Source organism: Sceloporus occidentalis, unplaced genomic scaffold, assembly GCF_023333645.1.
Source record: "Sceloporus occidentalis isolate IW3139 unplaced genomic scaffold, rSceOcc1.0.p SCAF_5, whole genome shotgun sequence".
In the NCBI taxonomy this organism is placed as follows: domain Eukaryota; kingdom Metazoa; phylum Chordata; class Lepidosauria; order Squamata; family Phrynosomatidae; genus Sceloporus; species Sceloporus occidentalis.
Window position 1 is genome coordinate 135991218 of NW_028316985.1, and position 19175 is coordinate 136010392.

General features: G+C 39.6%; 1 protein-coding gene across 1 annotated transcript; it reads left to right on the forward strand.

The window, feature by feature from the left end:
* The first annotated feature begins 2049 nt into the window (after positions 1 to 2049).
* Positions 2050 to 18237, forward strand: NAF1 (nuclear assembly factor 1 ribonucleoprotein). The gene is made up of 8 exons (XM_089525581.1): positions 2050 to 2518; positions 5640 to 5778; positions 6940 to 7036; positions 8605 to 8687; positions 10899 to 11059; positions 11859 to 11910; positions 13753 to 13849; positions 15481 to 18237. The coding sequence occupies exons 1-8, from the start codon at positions 2073 to 2075 to the stop codon at positions 15897 to 15899; spliced, it is 1494 nt and encodes a 497-aa protein (XP_089381707.1). The 5' UTR covers positions 2050 to 2072; the 3' UTR covers positions 15900 to 18237.
* The last annotated feature ends 938 nt before the right edge of the window (positions 18238 to 19175 follow it).

Consider the following 19175-nt stretch of genomic DNA (forward strand, 5'->3'; position numbering starts at 1 on the left):
CTTGGGAGGACATGGACTTACAGAGGCTGCAGACCCTAGGGTCGTGGTCCCGGCCCAGGCAGAAGAGGCAAGAGGAATGGGGATCCTGGACAGGAACCTTTCCGCTGCAGATGTCACATTTCTTAAAAGGGGGAGACATCTTGCGAGTCAAGGAGATCCAAAGCCGAAGTCAAAACAGTCCGAGTGTCCGAGTTACCAGGGGCGGGAGAGAGAGAGTAGTCAAAAAACAGTCCGAAGGTCAAAAAACGAGAGTGATTCAAAGAGCAAGCGAAAGTTCCTAGGAGCAGCGAGCGCGGCGGAAAAAAGGAACTGGGGAAAAGAGCGGGAAGGCAGGGGCCTTATAACGGGTGGGCGGAGTTACCGCCAAAAAGTTTCAATATGTTGCAGAGTTAACTCTGCCCAGTGATTCCAGAAGGTTCCGAGCAGCACTGCGCAGGCGCAGTAAAACCCATTTGTATGATTCGCAGAGACCACGAAGAAGAAGAATGGTGCAAAACCTAATGAGAACAGCTTTACTTTTGCACCATTCTTTTGACTCACCCTGTACATGAAGAAAAACTAAACAGACATCTATTACCATTCCCCACTCCAAAACTGTTTTCTTCCCACCAACTGTTCAGTGAGGAGGGATCCCCCATTTATAGGTAGGACTGTAGCAGAGGAAGGAATCTGCTTCATGTGGCACCATGAAGGCTAACCGATGAGGGCACTGCATCAGGTAGAATATGCCTTGAGTCTGCACCGCTGACTGATAGGGAGGCAAATCCAGGAGGATGTGACATGTTTCCTTTTTTAATTTTTTTATTGCTTACAAAAAAAGGCAGAAAACAATAAATACAAACAAAAACAAGCTAAAATACAGATCCTTAAAAACCAGCTTCAAAAATTCAGAGTCACATGGGATGTAAAAGGGCAACATTACATAAAAATAGAGATGGACTCAGAATGCAGAGATACCTCCTTTGCACCAGTTCAATCATCGAAAGGGAATCATATTACAAAGGAAGACCCACTCCAATGTCTTGAGATAAGATATAAGTGGGGACCACTGCTCTTCAAAAGGCAGAGGAAGATCCCACCCCGCAACCTTCTAGATAGATCAGTCAGCTTTTCCATAAGCCAAAAATTCCAAAATCGAGGCCACCAATCAGTCATGATGACTTTCCAGTTTTCCAGGCCCTGGCAATTTCAATCCTGGCCAATGCCCACAAACATGGAATCATATCTTTATTGTGTAATGTCTTGTTTTCATTTTTCCTTATGCAGAGCATGCTGATGTGCTCCAGGTAAAGCACACTAGCTCTGTATTTCTGAGAGGATAAAAATTAACATAGTAAAAAACCCCATGTAATGAGGCTTTGCAGAGAAAGAAAAGATGTCAGGGTGAGGAAGCAGAAACGTGGGGGAAGGAGGCAAAATAAGGAGAGGAGGGCAAGAGGAGGCACCTTCATTACCCACGACAGACCTACAAAGGACTCAAAATCATGTGTTGTATTTAACTGTCTTTTTATAAGTCAATTTTCTGCTCATATTATATATATTATACTATATTATATATTATAAATAATATGAAATTTTATAGGATATTATAAATATTATAAATAATTTAAAATGTTATATGCTATGCATAATATTATATATTATATTATAAATTATAAATTATTTTAAAAGTTATATACTATGAGTAATATAATATAGATTATATGGATGTAAAAAAACCCAGTACAAAGCAGTGTTTCATTTTATATGAGGGGCCAGTGTACAGAATACTACTACTAGTAGTAGTAGTAATAATAATAATCTACACAGTAGTACTAGTTCCCAGTACTCTCCTTCAGACCATTTGGACTTCACTTCCCACAATCCCTGACCATTGACGGAGTCGACGGAGGTTTCTGGGAACTGAAGTCCCAAAAAAGGCGGAAGTAGGGTCAGCGTTGGAAGTGGCGCATGCGCAGTAGATGATTATGAAGGAAAGGAAGTCGCCCGGCCTCCAGGGCGCTCGGCAGCCGTTGGAGAAAGCCCCAGCAGGCCGGAAGTGACGTCGTAACCAGGGAGCCGCGCGTGGCGAGATGGAGGAGCCGGAGGCCTCAGAGGCGGCGGTGAATGGCTCTTTGGAGGTGGAGGGCTTGCAGCTGCAGGCGCTCAGCGTGGCTGGCGGCGAGGCGGAGGCGGAGGCGGAGGCGCCCTCAGGACCAGGGCCTCTTGCTACTGAAGGGAGCAACGAAGGGGAGCCGCTCGGACCTAGTCCTCCGGTGAAGGAGGAGGAGAAGGAGGGTCCCTCTTTGCTCGGAGATGGCGGAGAAGGAGGGGAGCCGGGCCCCGGACCCCCCGAGGAGCCTCAGCACAGCCCCCTGCAGGAGGAGCCCACCCCGGCTGCTCCCGCTCCTTCCCCGAGTCTGGAGGCGGATGGGCCCTCGGAGAGGATGAGCCCAGTTGCCCCGGAGGAGGCGGAGGCGGAGGCGGAGGAAAGCAGCAGCAGCAGCAGCAGCAGCGCCTCTTCCTCCGAGTCCGAAAGGTGGGTGGCTGACGACTTCTTTATATGAGGGGCCAGTGTACAGAGAGAGGCCCTCTGCCTCCGCTTCCGCTGCCCTGGCTCAGGGTTATTGTCTCCACCGCTCTCGGGCGGAGGAGGCTGAGGGGCGTCAGAGTGGGTCGCTTCTGCGGCGTCTTTTGGGCCTAGAGAGCCCTAGAGGCAAAAGCCTGGCATTGATGTCGTCTGCGGCCTTTCCACTTTGACTGGGATCCTCTGCCACCATCTGCAGTGGATGTCCCTCCATCACTGTGCATTTGTTAACATGCTCTCTCTAGGAATCTCTAGCTCCTCCTCCAGTGCAACTCTCTGGTTGCACTCAAGGACCTACAGGTTCCTAGAGAGAACATAGTAACCAACTCCCTGGATAATCAGGTCTGCAAAAGTCAAAGCCACAAATGCAGAGGGATGACATCTATCTATCTATCTATCCATCTATCTATCCATCTTTTGGCCTCTGTTACATTACAGTGGGCCATTGGTATTTATTTAATTGAGCCTAAATGAATATGCACCCATACCATTACAAAAATGGCTGATTGTGGCTGCCTCCGCATTGGAGAAATGGTTTAATTCGACACCACTTTAGCTGCCGTGGTTCAGTGCTATGGCATCCTGGGATTTGTAGTTAGTTGTGGCACCTGCCGTTTGTTGTTGCTTCTCTCTGACAGAAAGGTTAAATCTCTCATAAAACGGTTCCCAGAGATGGATAGCACTGAGCCCTGGCAGTTAAAGTGGTGTCAAATTGGATTGTTTCTGCAGTGTGAATGCAGCCCTTGCAAATTTCTCAGGGGGAGGACATCTGTAGGCCTTGTATGACCTGGTGGTTTATTTTTCTGTTGCTTGGAGTGGTTCTTCTCTCCATGTGTCATTTGTCCTCTCTTCCCTTTTCTATAGCTCTTCTGTGTATTGGTTCTCTATCCTCTTTCTCAGTCACAAATGGAAATGCCTGAGATTCACAGCAATTCAATATTGGAATTTCATATATACATGGGGAGAATTATATAAGTATGAATGGCAGAGGCGCAAGCTGGGTTCAGGAAAGGAAGACACTAGGGATCACATTGGAAACAATGAATAATGGAGTGCACCAGGGGATTGCAAAAGAAAACCCGCATGGCCTTCCTAGACTACAGCAAGGCCTTTGACTGCATAGACCACAAAAATGATGGACTCAGTATGTAGAGAGATCTTGTAGCACCTCTGAGACCAACTTAAATAAAGAAGTTCACAGCATGAGCTTCCCTAGACTTAAGTCTACTTTCTCAGATGCCTCTTGAGTTTAGGAAAGCTCATGCTGCCAACGTCTTTGTACAGACTGTTTCCACAGACTAACACAGCTATATCTTTGAATTCTACCACTGGAAAAATCTCCAGAATGATTTTTAAAATTGTGTGTACAATTACATTTGACTGTCCTGTTGAGTAACCTGTATTCTGGACAGGAGGCTACCATCGGAACCGAAAATGGAGAAACAAAATGGTTCCCACTCGGGGTCAGGCACGGCTGCGTACTGTCACCCAATTTGTTCAATTTGTATGCAGAAAATGTCATACAAAGAGCAGGTTTAGACTCGGAGGAAGGAAGTGTGAAGATAGGAGGAAGGAACATCAACAATTTAGAATAGGCAGATGACACCATACTATTAGCAGAAAGCGTCACAGACTTGGAACAACTACTAAAGAAGGTCAGAGAGGAAAGCGCCAGGGCAGGCTTACTATTGAACATTAAGAAAACAAAAATAATGACCACAGAGGAGTTACAGAAATTCAGTCTTTCTAGACAATGATGAAATTGAGATAGTTAAGGATTCCCCAAGACTTGGCTCAAACATTGATCAGAAAAGGGCAGTCAAGAAATCACAATAAGACTAGTATTGGGAAGGACAGCTATGAAAGAACTAGACAAGATACTGAAGTGCAAAGATATAAAACTGAACACCAAAGTTAGGATTGTCCTAGATTTATCCATTCACCTCCAATCAGGATTTAATTTTGGTGCTTAAAATTACCTAGCGTTTATGTTAAGTTATTTCAGTGTTTTGGATGAAGAGATAGTGCTGTGTTGCATATTTTGGGGTTTCCTGCCCATTTTCTGATTTCATTGCCATAAATTACAGTTCTCCCTCCGTTCTCGGAGACTTGGTATCGGAGTCCCTTGACTAAACATGGGAGACGAATGGAGGGAGTTGAAATGGGGCATGTGCCCACAGGTACGCATGTCCATTCAAGCCAACAGGGCTTGAATATGCACAATTCTCCATTGGGGGGGGGGGCATAACGGATCCCTGTGAAAACGGAGGGAGGCCTGGACATTGTTGGGCATGTTTTCTCCCTGAATAATTAACCTGGTGATGTTACAAAAATTTGAAAGTGTTCAGTGGTACAAATAATATTTAGTGTTTGAATTTGTGAAGCAAAAGTGACATAGCAGTTAGGGGATCCTCAGCTTTATTTGTTCAGCACCATCAGACTTAATAACTTTTTAAAAGCTGTTCTTTAGACCTCAAAGAGTTATGTATGACTGTGTTTTGCCTTTGGCACTACTTACAGGATATCTCTATCTTCTGCAGCAGCTCTGTGTAGCTTATTTTGCATGGCAAAACATCTCTTATTGGACACAAATATATTTTTGGTATTAGATGAACTTTCTGATAGGAATCCCTACTCTTCAGAGCCTTAAAGAAGGATGAGCCTTTAATAACCCTTGGAAAGCCTTAAAAAGAGCAAGGTAGCTAGTCTCAGCTCTTATCTTATTCTTTAACAAACAGAGTGCTTTCAAAGAATCTTGCTTGTTACTAAGCAAGTCTCAGAGCTTCAGGCATAAACTCTGCCTCCTGACCAAAGTATGGAACTGAGGAGAAAAGTTGCATTTTCCTACAATCATGCAAAATACTTCAAGAATTAGGACATTCTCTGTTTTAGTAGCAAGCATACATCTCAGTAAGCTACCATGACCAAGTTTATGGCCCTGTGCTCACTGTCATAACAGGGCTGTTATGCACACATCATTTTTTACTTTTGTGATACAAATAACTTACCTGAGGAATGATTTGAACACTGTGGAAGGATATATGTTGAAAAATAAAATTTCACTCTTGTGCAGTGATACTGATACAGACAGTTCATCTTCTGACTCCTCCTCTTCTTCCTGTCTTCCAATGCTGTCTGAAGATGATGCTGATCAGCAAAGTAAGAATGAAGATACCTCTTGCAGCACTACAAAAAATGGTGAAATGGCTAAAGTAAGTATGTCTAAGAATCTTCTCTGTGCTGTTAAAAGGCAAAATTAATGTGCCCTTGGAAAAATACATGATTTAAAGCTGTTCTCTGCAAGATAGTGGAAACATTTGGGCAGAGGGATATTCAACATGGGAAGAAGGCTTGAAGTAAAGGGTATTTAGAGCCTTCTGTGTGTATTGATTCTTGGAAATGTCTGTATCATGCATTTACAGTTATTTTCCTTTAGGATTCAGAAATTAGTTGGAAAAGCATCATGTACAAATAGGCTGAGGAATAGGTATTTGCAGGGGAGACTTTATGTATGGAAACTCAACTACCTCCCTTCCAAATCCTGGATTAGATACCTTGTCTCCTACTTACAATATTCAGTTTTGTCCTCAACCACACTAAAAGGGAACCAGTTTTGAATCTTAGTTTTCCTTGATTTCTTAAATTATGAGCATTTTCCATTATTTTCTGAATAGAACAAAAAGTGTCTGAAACAGCGTTTCTTGCATGAAAAAGGGCCTGTGAGCTTATCCAAGGGACTCTTTTGACTTTGGGATTGCATGGGCTTTGAGGACACATTTTATTTCAGTGCAGGCTATCTTTTCCATTCCCCTGTTGATCTTTTGGGGTCCCAACTTAATGTTAAAAGGTCAAGGTAGTCGCTTGACATGAATGTCTAGTCATAACCGACTGTAGGTGGAGGTGCTCATCTCTATTACTAAGCCAAAGAACTAGCGTTGTCCGAGGACTACTCTGGTGGTCATGTGGCCAGCATGACTGCACCAAAAGTTGTTACCTTCTCACTGGAGTGGGACCTATTTATCTAGTTGCATTTTAACAATGTCAGCCAGTGCCAAACTACCCCTTGCTCACTTACATTGGACCTGGACATGTGCTGTAGAATCTCTCCCTTCCTTTCCCCAGCTATAGGCTCATGTGATAGGAGGCTGCTGTGTTTGTGCAGTGTTTGATAGCTTTAGGGATCTGGAGGGAGACAGCCTGAAGAGACCTCTTGTAACTCGATTTCTCATGGGCACAGTATGTATCACAATGCATACAATGGTTTGACCAGTAGATCTGAGAGTTACATGCATTTCACAAAGACCAATACAAATTTTTCAGAATATTCAGGATAGTTACTCTAGGTGAAAATTAATCATAAACTTTTCATCCAGCAAGATACACTTTGTGTCGAAGATGTGACAATAATTCTGCCTGAATCTGTTGAACTGATGCCTTTTGGGAAGATTTCCAGCATCATTGGTCATCTAGGTAAGCATGTGATACATATGGTTTCCTTTGAAAATGAAAACTTTCCTATGGAAAATCCATACATTTCTATTTCTGTTTGCTGATTTCTATTTAATGCCTTATGTTTTTAGTGTAGACATTAGTTAGCTTTTCGATTCTTTCATTTGTCTGCACATCTAAACAAGTCCAAAACAGTACATGCATGTATATATTGCTGAGTAAAAGTAACTGTTATGTATCTTGCTGAGTAAGATACCTTTGAGTAAAATGTTGGTGTTGGAATCATATTATCCAGAACAAATAAGTTCAAACTTGGTTTTTCCCCCCACAATGCACTTGTACACAGCCACCATTTTGAAAAATAGCTGATATTGTTTTCTGAAGCCAGTTGAACAGTGCTGAATATCTGAACACTCAAATCTATTTAATATTTAGTAAGCAAGCTCATGCCAAATTTCATGATTTACCACAAGGTGCACAATTGTATATTTTAAGCTAATCCATCCCACTATATGATCAAGCTGCTGAGAAAATATTTGTTGTTGTTGTGTTCCTTCAAGTCAACTATCATTAATATCCACTCTGCCCCATATTATTGCTTTATCATTGTTTATTGCTACAAATTAGAAAGCCTGTTGTGTGCTTAGATTGTAGTTAACATTAGCAGATGTTTGGGGGAGATGCCTTTGCCTTCCTCTGAGACTAAAAGAATGTGATGGCCCAAATGGGAATTCAAACCCTGGTCTTGAGAGTCATAGTCCACTGGTTGTCTTGCCACATATAGAGCCTTGGTGGCACAGTGTTTAAATGCCTGTATTGCAGCTGCTCACTCACAGACCACAAGGGTGTGAGTTCAGTACCAACCAGAGGCTCCAGGTTGACTCAGCCTGACATCCTTCTGTAGGTCACTAAAATTAATACCCAGATGGTTGGGGGCAGTTAACTTACACCTTTTAGACCACTTAGTACATTGGTAAGCACTATAGAAATGTACTTGCTATTGCTAGTACAATTTTATTTTATTAACGTTGAGATTTATTTTCTTTACTACTTTTGTCTTGCATATAAAAGGCAAGCCCTGGTTTGCCTATTTTTAATCTCAAGAGCTCATCACTCCAACTCAAGTAGAATATCTTTGGACACAAATAGCTAAATTATAGCTTATTTCCTCTTCCATTGTGTCCCAAGGGGAATTCCTGCTAGGACTGTATAGCATAGCCTACACTACTCTAAATTGCTTCTGTGCTACTAGTAGCCATATACGAGTTGGCAAGAATTTTGTATGTCAACAAATAGACATTGCAGTTATTTCAGTTTTCAGTTCAATATATGCCTCATTTCTGAACTGTAATTATATACATTACGTTTGTGAGCTGGGCACAGAATGTAATATGTTGTTTTAGTACAGGTTATGATATTCTTCAGTGCTGATTTGCTTCCTTTTGTAATTAGCTATAGATCATTATTAGAGTTAAGAGCTGTTATGGCAGATCTGACATCAATACATCTTTAGTAGATATAGTACTTTTTACCTTCCTTTTTGAAATAATTACAAAATCCTTTTCAACATTATAATATTTTCATTTTAGTAATTGTTGAGTCCCAAAAAGGGCTGCCACCTGTGAATGAAGATACTGTACTTTTCAAAGATGATCGTCGCTCAGTTGGAAAGGTGAGCAAATCATGTGACTATAAAGTAGTTCTTGCATCTTTACACTCTGGACATGATAGGTTTCTAGATATTGTTAAAAACAAAAGAAAAACAAACAGCTTCATTTATATACTGCTTCATACTGAACTAACAGTGTCTAAGCGGTTTACAACTGCACGCTAATTGCCCCCAACAATCTGGGTATGCATTTTAGCAACTTTGGAAGGATGCAGGCCTGAGTTAAACTTGAGCCCTTTTGCTGGTATTGAACTCACAACCTTATGGTTTTGAGTGAGTGGCTGTATTTAACCACTGCGCCACCAGGGCTCCTAATTTTTATTTACTAATTGTTACGGGTGTTCAAAGGTTTTTTGGGGGATGAGGAGACAAACAACTGAACAGATATAATTGTTAGTATTATATACTATATATTGTATAGGAAGGAACCTTTGAGCAACTACAAAAAGATCAAAACAGATAAAAGTAAGAGCAGCATAATCTAGACAAAAAAAATTAATGACAGCAAAGAGTTAAATTAATATTAGTCCTAATTAGAGTAGACCCATTGAAATCAATTGGACTGAAACTGCTGTCAACTAAAAGTTCCTATCAATTTAATGGGTCTACTCTGTGTTGGAATGACATTGGATTTAGCCTAAGAAAGAAACAAGGTCAAATGAATATTTTAGGTTATAGGTGCTTCATTGTTTGTTGTTGTCATCAATATTACTAGTATTAGCAGTTCTGATAGACCCCATGACTGTTGTGGATTGCAAATGGTATGTTTAAATCCTGAATAATATTTTTTTTTGTAAAAAATAAAGTCAGTTTTAACTCCTCTGTTGCATAGTATCTTGATGATTTTAAAACTTATACAGAAAGTTGTTGCTTTTTTAAAAAAAGTAGCTTATTTTAGTTTAAGATACTGAAATTCAATGGTGGGCCAGATATTTTATGTAGTTTGCCACTCAGTAGATTTTATATCAATAGCACATTTCAGGGAATATATATATGACTTCCTTGCTAAACTGAGTTTATTTTTTATTTTTTATAAATAAATATCTTCATCTCTAAAATATTTAGAGAAATAGAGAAGACCTTCCTGCTTTCATTTTATTTTCACAGAGATGAGGGTCAATGCTTTGTTTCCAGGGAGCTTACTCATTCTTTTATTCTGAAGTTCAGTCTGGTCTTTAAAACCACCCATATTTGGAGTGCTGTGTAAATGTGCTGTCTAAGGGCAGGATATAAATCCTTACATAAATAAATCAAAAATCTCTACTGCTGAATGGCCCTTAAGGCATTTCTTGCCAGTGAAGGCAAAACCTGGAAAAGTTCAGCTGAGTGTAATAAGTAAGGCCCAGTCCAGATGGTAGAATTCCGAGACTGCCAGATAACAGCTGTGAATCTGGAGTCCTTAGTTTTTAATTCAATTATATCAAAAGCAGTATATACCATGAGAGAGGATTTAGATGGCTACATGCCACAATGTGGGATTTGCAATTGTACCATTTGACATGTAATAAAATTGTGAGTCTGGTTTTATACTTTAACTCTAAAGATACCAGATCCTGTCTGATCTTGACAGCTGCAGGTGATTTGGAGGCACATACGCACACATAACCAAATGAGAATTCTGCATGTAAATGCATCATCTGTGTTTTCAAAAAGTATTAATAAATAGATCTTTTTGGTAGCAGTCTTACCTTTTTTTAAGAGGGAAAAAGATTGTGACCCTTACAATGCTTCCCAAAGTGGTTCCAGAAACACTAAATTTGAAGCTATTTTTTACACCTTGCAGGAATCCTTTTATGTTAGGTTCCTGTTGGGGTGTGACTATTAAAGAAAAAATGATAGCAGAGGTTTGAGGAAATTTAACAAAACTTTATTTAACAGAAGCCTCAAAAAGCTGAAGCAAACAGAACAATATGAATAGCACAGTACAAAATCTTGATTCAGCAGCATGGAGAGCAGGATTCAATGAATGCTCCCAAGACCCAGTAGATCCACAAGGCAATTATACCTTTCTAATTAGTTAATACAATCACCTGGTCTACTTAGCTCATTACCATGGTCTACACCTGTCTGCACACTAGATTCTCATCCAGTCACAACTTATTACCCGGACAGTTCCACCATTCACTTGTTTGCCTTCCCAGTGAGAATAGGGGGTGCCCTGTAGTTATATAACTTGTTATATTTCTTTAAGCTTTAACATTTATTGTCTTGCAGATCTTTGAGGTATTTGGTCCTGTATCTCATCCATTTTATGTACTGCAGTTTAACAGTCCTGAGCATATTGAATCTAAAGATATTAAAATACATGATGCTGTGTATTTTGCTCCATCGGTTGAGAGCTTCACCCAGTATATATTTCCAGAAAAAATAAAACCGTAAGTCTGGACTCTAAATAAGTTTTTTTTAACCTCAACTTTCTAATACAGTTTTGACCCCTGTTGCTTCTGTCTTTCCTGCATATCTCCATGGATCCAGACAGGGAACAGTAATGGATTAAAATACAACACATAACATGAGTTAATAGGACATAATATCAAGTTAAAAACACATAAGACAGCTGAAATACATAGCATCAGTTTAAAAGAACATGTAAGATTAATACATATTAAAACAATCAGTCCATAGTTTAAAATTCATTTAAAAAAACATCTGGATAAGCTTGCTGGAAGAGACTAGTCTTTAATGCTGTTTTAAATTCAAACAGCATATCCAGCTGTTGAATCTTTTCTGACAATTTGTTCCACAGTCTAGGGGTGGCTAAAGAAAAGCCATCTGGGTGACAGTCAAATTTTGGGAATAACTGCATCTAACACATTTGTGGCCATGGTGAGATTTGAAACTGATATCAGGTTCATGCTTTTGGCAGTTGTAAGGCAAATTTTTAATTTTCTCTTAACATGAGGTAGTCCCCCTCACAGAAGAAATATTTGAAAGCTGTTATCCATTTTCCATGCTTTTTCTTCACCCATGAGAATTAAAATCCTAAAAAAAACCAAAACAACAAGACATCCAAATATCTTCCTAGGATTTTGGCAGGATCTTAGGTAACTGATCCCATAGTGTTCAGATGTTAAAATACTATTTGGGTTTCTGGAGGCTCTCAAATGGGCAACAAATTTGCATGTGCAGCTAGTGTCCAGTCTGTGGACTTTTTCTCTTTGTCTCATCTTTTAGAGAGAAAGGATCAGATGCATCATGGATGAATGATTTAGAGCCACCTCCTGAGGTAAGTAACATCCTTTGTGTAATGAATTTACACTTGAATGTGTACAAATGGTTCCAGTTTAAAGTGCTCTTCAGCTATATTTGAGGAGTTCTGTATGCAGAAAAAAATCAGTTAACAAGTATCTGTAGTTTTGTTTTAATTTTTTAGTGTTAGAAAATGAAATACCTCCCTGGAGAAACTTGCTTTTTTATCCGAATGATAACTTGTAGCTAGTTTCTCTCTCTCTCTCTCTCTGGACACAGGGCCCTATAAATTAGGTCTGCATCTTTTCAAGGAATAGTTTGGGTTTTTATAGATTTTATGTTTTAATTTTATTTTGAATCCTGAATTTTTAAAGTAAATTTCTTAAGCTTCTGAAAGGTTTTAATGAATGGCAGGGTTAGATGTTAATGGATGTAACTCCCACTATACCTCACTATTGGTTCTTTTGGGACTGGTGGTTCATCAAGATCTCAATGGTCACATGATTTCCATCCCTAGTCTACAGTAAGAAAGTGCATTGCGTTTGATCTTTAGGTACTTCTCCATCTCTGTAATGGAGAAAGCTGTTTCCACAGGAAATATGGTGGTCCACAGATTGCATGCTGCCAAACTTCTATTTATGCTTTCTCAGTGCTTCTTCCCTATCCCATTCAGCCTTATTTTGGCTGTTGAAGGTTGCCACAGAAAGCAATACACAGTAAGAGAAGTGAACAGCTTATTATCACCTCCCCCAATTATAGAAATGATGGGTGCTTCCTTTAAAAATGCCTGGCTTGCTTCCAGAAGCCCAGGAGCGAGCGTCACATGTTAAAAGAGAGCAGGTAGCTACACCTACCTTGCTGGGAGCAGAATAAAATCTGCAGCTTTGCATCTCCTCTCAACAAAGGAAGCATGATTGTTCCCTCTTCAAAAATGGCTTGCTTACTTCTAGAGGCCCTGGGAGCAGATTGACCAGTCACTATCCCCCAGTGTCTTTGCTTTGCAATCAAAGCATTTTAGAAAGTGTGAATCTGTGTATTCCCCTTCTTCTCTCTCATTGTCAGTCATAGCATTTTGTTATTGTGAGGGAGATGGAATGGAAAGCGGGTGCAGCCTCTCAAAGATTGGGAGGGTTTTGACTGTGCCCATTCCTGTAATAAAGTAAATAAATGTACATGATCAGTATCATTTTCTACATGGAATCCTATACAGGTTGCACATTCCCAATAAGGAAACCTCCAAAACCCAAAGGTTTTTGCTGCTATCTGCCTGCTTCCACCTTTGAGGTGGTGTCTGCAGCTTTCTTGCTTGTTCATCTTGCAGATGTCTCCAGCCTCCAGTCTCATACATAGCACAAATGTTGAACAAACAAGAAACAGGGCTGGAAAGTAACACGAGACTAAAGAATACAAGGCTATGGAGATGGCAGGCTGAGAAAGAGAGCAGGGATGCTTAGAAGGATTATTGCTTACCAGAGTTGAGAGGGGAAAACAAGCAAACAGAAAACATTTATTTTTTCATTAATGTTATAATGAAAAAATGAATCCTCCTTATTAATACTGTGAAACATTTTATGTGTTAGAAAGCTTGAACAACCATGTTTCAATGCTTTCTAGCATTAGAAGTCCAAAGTTAGTAGACTTTGATATGATTTATATTTTTCAGTAAAACTTTAGGAATTATATTGACAAGTTGTTAGCCTATATGTTGGCATATAGGACTACACCAGTATGGGAATGAATCAGAAAATTAAATACAAAATGCATTTCAGATGTTATGGCCACTAGCTTAAATAATAATTGTTCTTTAAAAACAATGTAAGTGCAGTATTGTTATTTTCATCAGTTCCCAGTTTTGTTAACTCTAAGTATTCTAATGCAGGCTTTAGAGTTCAGTGATGATGAAAAAGAGCGAGCAGCAAAGCAACAGAAGAAATCTCAGAAATTAAGAAGAAAGAAATTAAGGTCACTAGAATATGGTAAGTTGCATATTTGTAGATGCCACAAGATTCATTAATGTCATCGAATGGATAGCAAGACAATATTTAGTCAAGAAATTTTACAGCTGGTGATTGTGAAACTGAAGGTTTCAGTGAAAGAGTTAATCTCCATTGGAAATATAGGTGTGAAAAAATACAGCATATCATGCACATTTGTTTAATGTGTTATAAATTAGTGTGCTTATAGTTTTCAGTGTCTTTGCCCTTTAAATTTAAGAAACAGCCCAGTGTGCCCACGTCATATGCGGGCATGCCATACGCAGCTTTCAGCTTATGTTGAAAGCCGCGTGCTGGAAAAGGCAATGGGCATGAGCCCCATTTTTTTCAATGGGGCTCCAGCAAACACAGTATTTCCCTAATGGAGGGAGGTCCAGTATGGATCCCCCGTGTGAGGGAAGGGCACACTGTATAAAAGAAGTGCATGGTGAGTACAGAATAAAAATGAAAATATACTAGTGGGCGCGCTATATGCGGCTTCCAGCATATGCTGGGAGCCGTGCCGGAAAGGCTTCTCTCGCGCCCCGGAAGAAAGAATGCGGCGCGCGCTGGGTGTGCACCGTGAGAACCAGCCCCATTGTTTCTAATGGGGCTTGACTTTACGCAGAATTTCCCTTGCGCGACGGGGTCCGGAACGGATCCCCCATGTAAGGGAAGGTCCAACTGTAATACGTTTCCACTTAAAAGGAGTTTATAGCAATACCATTTCTATACCGCTTATCAGTGCACTTAAGCACTCCCTATATGGGGTTCTTTTCCCTGAAAATATTAAAGACAATGCTGAACCAGGACAGAGAAGCACTGGTCTAGATTAAGGGTGGGAAGAGTCTTGCCTGCAGGCTGTATGTAACCCCCTGAATCCCTCCCCCCTTTTTGCCACAAATGCCCCCACCCAGATGCATAGTTGGAATTTTGCCATATTATGGTACTGTTGTGGGATATTTTACTTTCTAGATAATTTCCTGCTTGGAAAAAAAAGGCATCTTGTGAGTCTGAAGCAGCCTCAGTTGCCCCCAAGCCTTATAGGGCATTTCAGGATATATTTTGTAGCAATACATTTGAGAGAATTTTTAGTTTTGAGGTGTGGCCCCCAATCTCAGATAAATGCCCACCATCAATGGCCAGAATTATTACTTGTATCCCTTCCTGTATTGCATGTGTAATACTCTTGTCCCTAACAACTTGTGGGGCTTACATACAAACAAGGAAATGCTGGATGAAAGAATGATAGTCTTGGACTGCTCAGTTCATCCTTGGCTTCTCTGAGGCAACCAACAGGCCTTAAAATGGTTCTTGAGTACAACTCTTCATTCAACTTACCATTCATATAGCTTCACTGATTACTACATGACTCACCATTCATATATTCTTTTCCCTTTGTACTTTCGCATGTGCCAGTTGTAAGTTAAAGAAAAAGAACAGTGCTGTTTGAGATATAATTGATATTGAGGACAGAGCCACTGCATGGCAGGCTGAAAGTAGTGTGACTCAATTTATTATATCTTTAAAAAATTAGCATCAACTGCCTTATTATTGGATGTGGCACACATGTTTTCACACATCCCAGAATAATCAAATGCCATTAATCTATTAATTTTCCTCTCTTTCTATAGATGATAATGGAATTTATTACCACCCCGGACAACAGCAGCATTCTTCAGATTATTCAGAAGGATATTGTAAGAGAGAACCACAACCCACCTTTTCAAACAGAAGATTCCCACATCCTTCACCACCTCCACGCTTTTTTAGACCCCAGGCAAGCACTCCACAGCATTATTCTTATCACTATGCTGAACCATGGAAACCTTCAGAATTTTGTCAGCAGCAGAGACCAGAGAATTTGATAATACACCAGCATTCCTTTCCTCCCCCACTATTTGAAACTGTGAATAATCAGGCAAATTTTCCACCCCCACAACCATCTGTAACCTGGGGATGGTCTCCTGGGTATACCCAGAATATATGTGATCCTTTGTTGTCACTGTTGTCTCTGCCCCCACCGCCTCCACCCCCACTACCACCTCCGTAAACTACCTCTTTTTATGAGGATTAATCCTTAGACTGACCTGTCCTTCACTCCTTTCAGTGGTCTTGAAAACATCAGATTTCCTGCCTGAATGTTGTATAAATTATATTTTCTCAGGTATTTTCTTATGTTTTGGAGGGGAGGATAGTTTATGTTGTGTACAAACATATAAACGTTAAATTAAGTAATGTTTAAATAAAATTAAAATATACATTTTATATTGAAAACTGGAAAGAAGTAAACATGGCTATATGTCTTTATTGAAATTTTGTAATCAAAATTGTTGATTATGTATCATTTTTAATAAATCTACATTATTTCTGTAGTAGCAGATTTAAACTAACACACAAATGTCTATTATAAAAATAGTGTTATTCATGATGTCTTTGGATAACACCTAATACCTATAACAAAGAATAAATCCAGGATCTTGAAATTCCAGATTACATATTCAGTATACCATTATGTGATTTGTAATGAATTGCCAGTTCATAAAATAAAATTATTGTGTAGCCCTGCCAGATCTGAGCAGTTTCAAACCTACCCAGCTCAGGAAGCATATGCATATTTCTCCAGATTTAAATTTGTGCATCTTTGTTTAGCATCCAAACAGTAGTACATTGGACCCTTGTTATACGCTGGAGTTTGGTTCCAAGATCCCCCGTGTATAACAAAATCCGTGTATGCTCAAGTCCCATTAAATATAATGACATAGCAAAATGGTGTCCCTTATCAAAAATGGAAAATCAAGGTAAATTTATACTTTTTTGGAACATTTTCAAACCGTGTATGCTTAAATCCGTGTATAAAAAATCCGTGTATAAGAAGGTCCGACTGTATATAATAGCAGGATAGCCTATTTAACATACTGGGTGACACGTCAGAATTTGGTTCATGTTCTGCGTAGTTAATGTAGGAATAAGTAGCTTTACTTTTTCTATACAGTGAGCCCTTAGTATTGGCTGTGGTTTGGTTCTGGGACCCCCTGGGGAAACCAATATCCACGGATGCTCAAGCCACATTAAATACAGTGATGTTATGAAATTGTGTCTCATATATAAAAAACAAAGTCAAGGTTTGCTTTTTGGAATGTATATATTTTTGAAATATTTTCAAGCCATGGAATGTTGAATCCATGGATAAAGAATCTTTAGGAGCCAAGTGGTGCAGTGGTTGAATGCCAGTATTGCAGTCACTTGCTCACAAACCACAAGATTGTGAGTTCAATCCCAGCTAGGGCCTCAGCCTTGCATCCTGCCGAGGTCACTAAAATGAGTACCCAGCTTGATGGGGGCAATTAGCTTACAATTGTAAATCACTTAGAAACTTGAGTGTGGTATGAAGCAGTATGTAAGCTGCTATTGCTAAGCATCTGTGGATATGAAGGGTGAACAGCATTTTGAAGAAATACATGCACCTACACTATAGTGTAGTATTATCATGGATCTGAATGAAGAGAGCCTCATGTGTCTCATTTAAGAACACTCAAAATATTTCAGTTGGGCATCCAAAGCTAGTTTGACATGAAAAGTGTGGAAGACTTAAGGGTTAACATGATCAAGAGAGAAACTAAACTTAGGCCTCAATTTGTTAGTCCCTACTAGAGTTGATATGCTGGATCAGTGGGAATGATGGGTTAGCACTCAGGTAATGATTTATTTAATCTACTTTAGCTGGAATTGCTATAGAAAGCAAACAGTACATGAACCTAACAGTGGGAGGAAAAATTTAAATAGGCAGCTATGGGGAATGGTCCATGGTCTTAGATGTATCTATACTAATGTACAGAGCATGAGAAATAAACAAGACAAACTTGAACTCATAACAAAACAAATAAGATGTAATAGGTATCATTCAAACCTGTTGGGATGGGTTTTATGATTGTAATGAAGTCATAGAAGGATATAGCTTGTTTTCAGAGAAACAGAGCAAACGGGAAAGAAGACGTAACATCATATGTTAAGAACTGATTGCACCTGTGAAGAGATTGATGGCTTAAATCCCAGAAGTCAGGTTGAGAGTATCTGGATAAAAACTGAGGGAGAGAGAAACAACAGAGATGTCATGTTGGGGGTCTACTACAGACTCCCAAGCCAGACTTAAGATGTGGATGAGGCTTTCCCTGAACAGTAAGAGAGTGATAATGGAGGATTTCAATTATCCTAATATTCCCTGGAATTCAAACTCTTCGTTGGACCTTAACACTTTTTAAAGGTTCAACAAACTCCTCACTTGATATGTAAATAACATAATTGACCAGAATGTGGAAGAGGCAACAAGGGTTCAGCAATTTTAGATTTGATCCTATCCCACAGTGATGACCTGGTTAAATGGGGGGGGGGGGGGGAGTGTGGGATCCTTAGGAAGAATCATGTTCTTCTGGAATTTGTTAGACAGTCAAGCATAATCAGACACACATTTTACTAGGAGAGCTCATTTCAGTAAATTTAGGGAAATACTGGATGTGATCTTATGGTCAGAAACATTAAGGGAGAAGGGTTCGTAAGAGATGGGAGTTTCTTAAAAGGGAGATATTGAAGGCAGAACTTCAAACTATTCCAGTGAAGAAGAAAAATGGGAAGTGCCTCAAGAAACTGGGATAGATGGCTAAAGAACAGAAAGGGCTTTTTTGGTGATGGCCATATCAAAAGGAAAAAGAAGGAAATTGCTCAGCAATTGGTGCTCAGCAATGGCTCCTCTTCATCCTGGAGAGAAGTGACTAGTGGGGTGCCACAGGGTTCTATCTTGGCCCCAGTATCAATGACTTAGATGAAGGTACAGAGGGCATATGTAACAAATCTGCAGATGGTACCAAATTAGGAGAGGTACCCCAGGGGACAAGATCAAAATTAAAAATGACCTTAATAGATTAGAAAGCTGGGCCAGAATTGATCAATTCAGTCCCTTCATTACAAGGTTGGACACTAAAATTTCTTGAGATGGCAGAATTAGACAAAGTGACATGTTTTAATGAAATATGAAAGTCCAGGTAAATTTGTAGGAAATTGGGACCCAGTAATGAAATATCTAAGTAACACATGGGGAGAAATAGCAATTATTGGTTTCAACGACTAATGAAAAGTAAATACTGCATGCATGTATATTTCAAATTTATATTGGTTGAATCATGAAAGATAGTATCAAGTAGGTTTAATTCAAGAGAAAAGAACAGTAAGAGTAATATATACAGTATCAATGCCAAGCATTGTTAGAACAGGAAGAACTGAAGGAATAAAATATATAATATAAGTAATGAATGTAAAACAGCCTTCAAAGTGT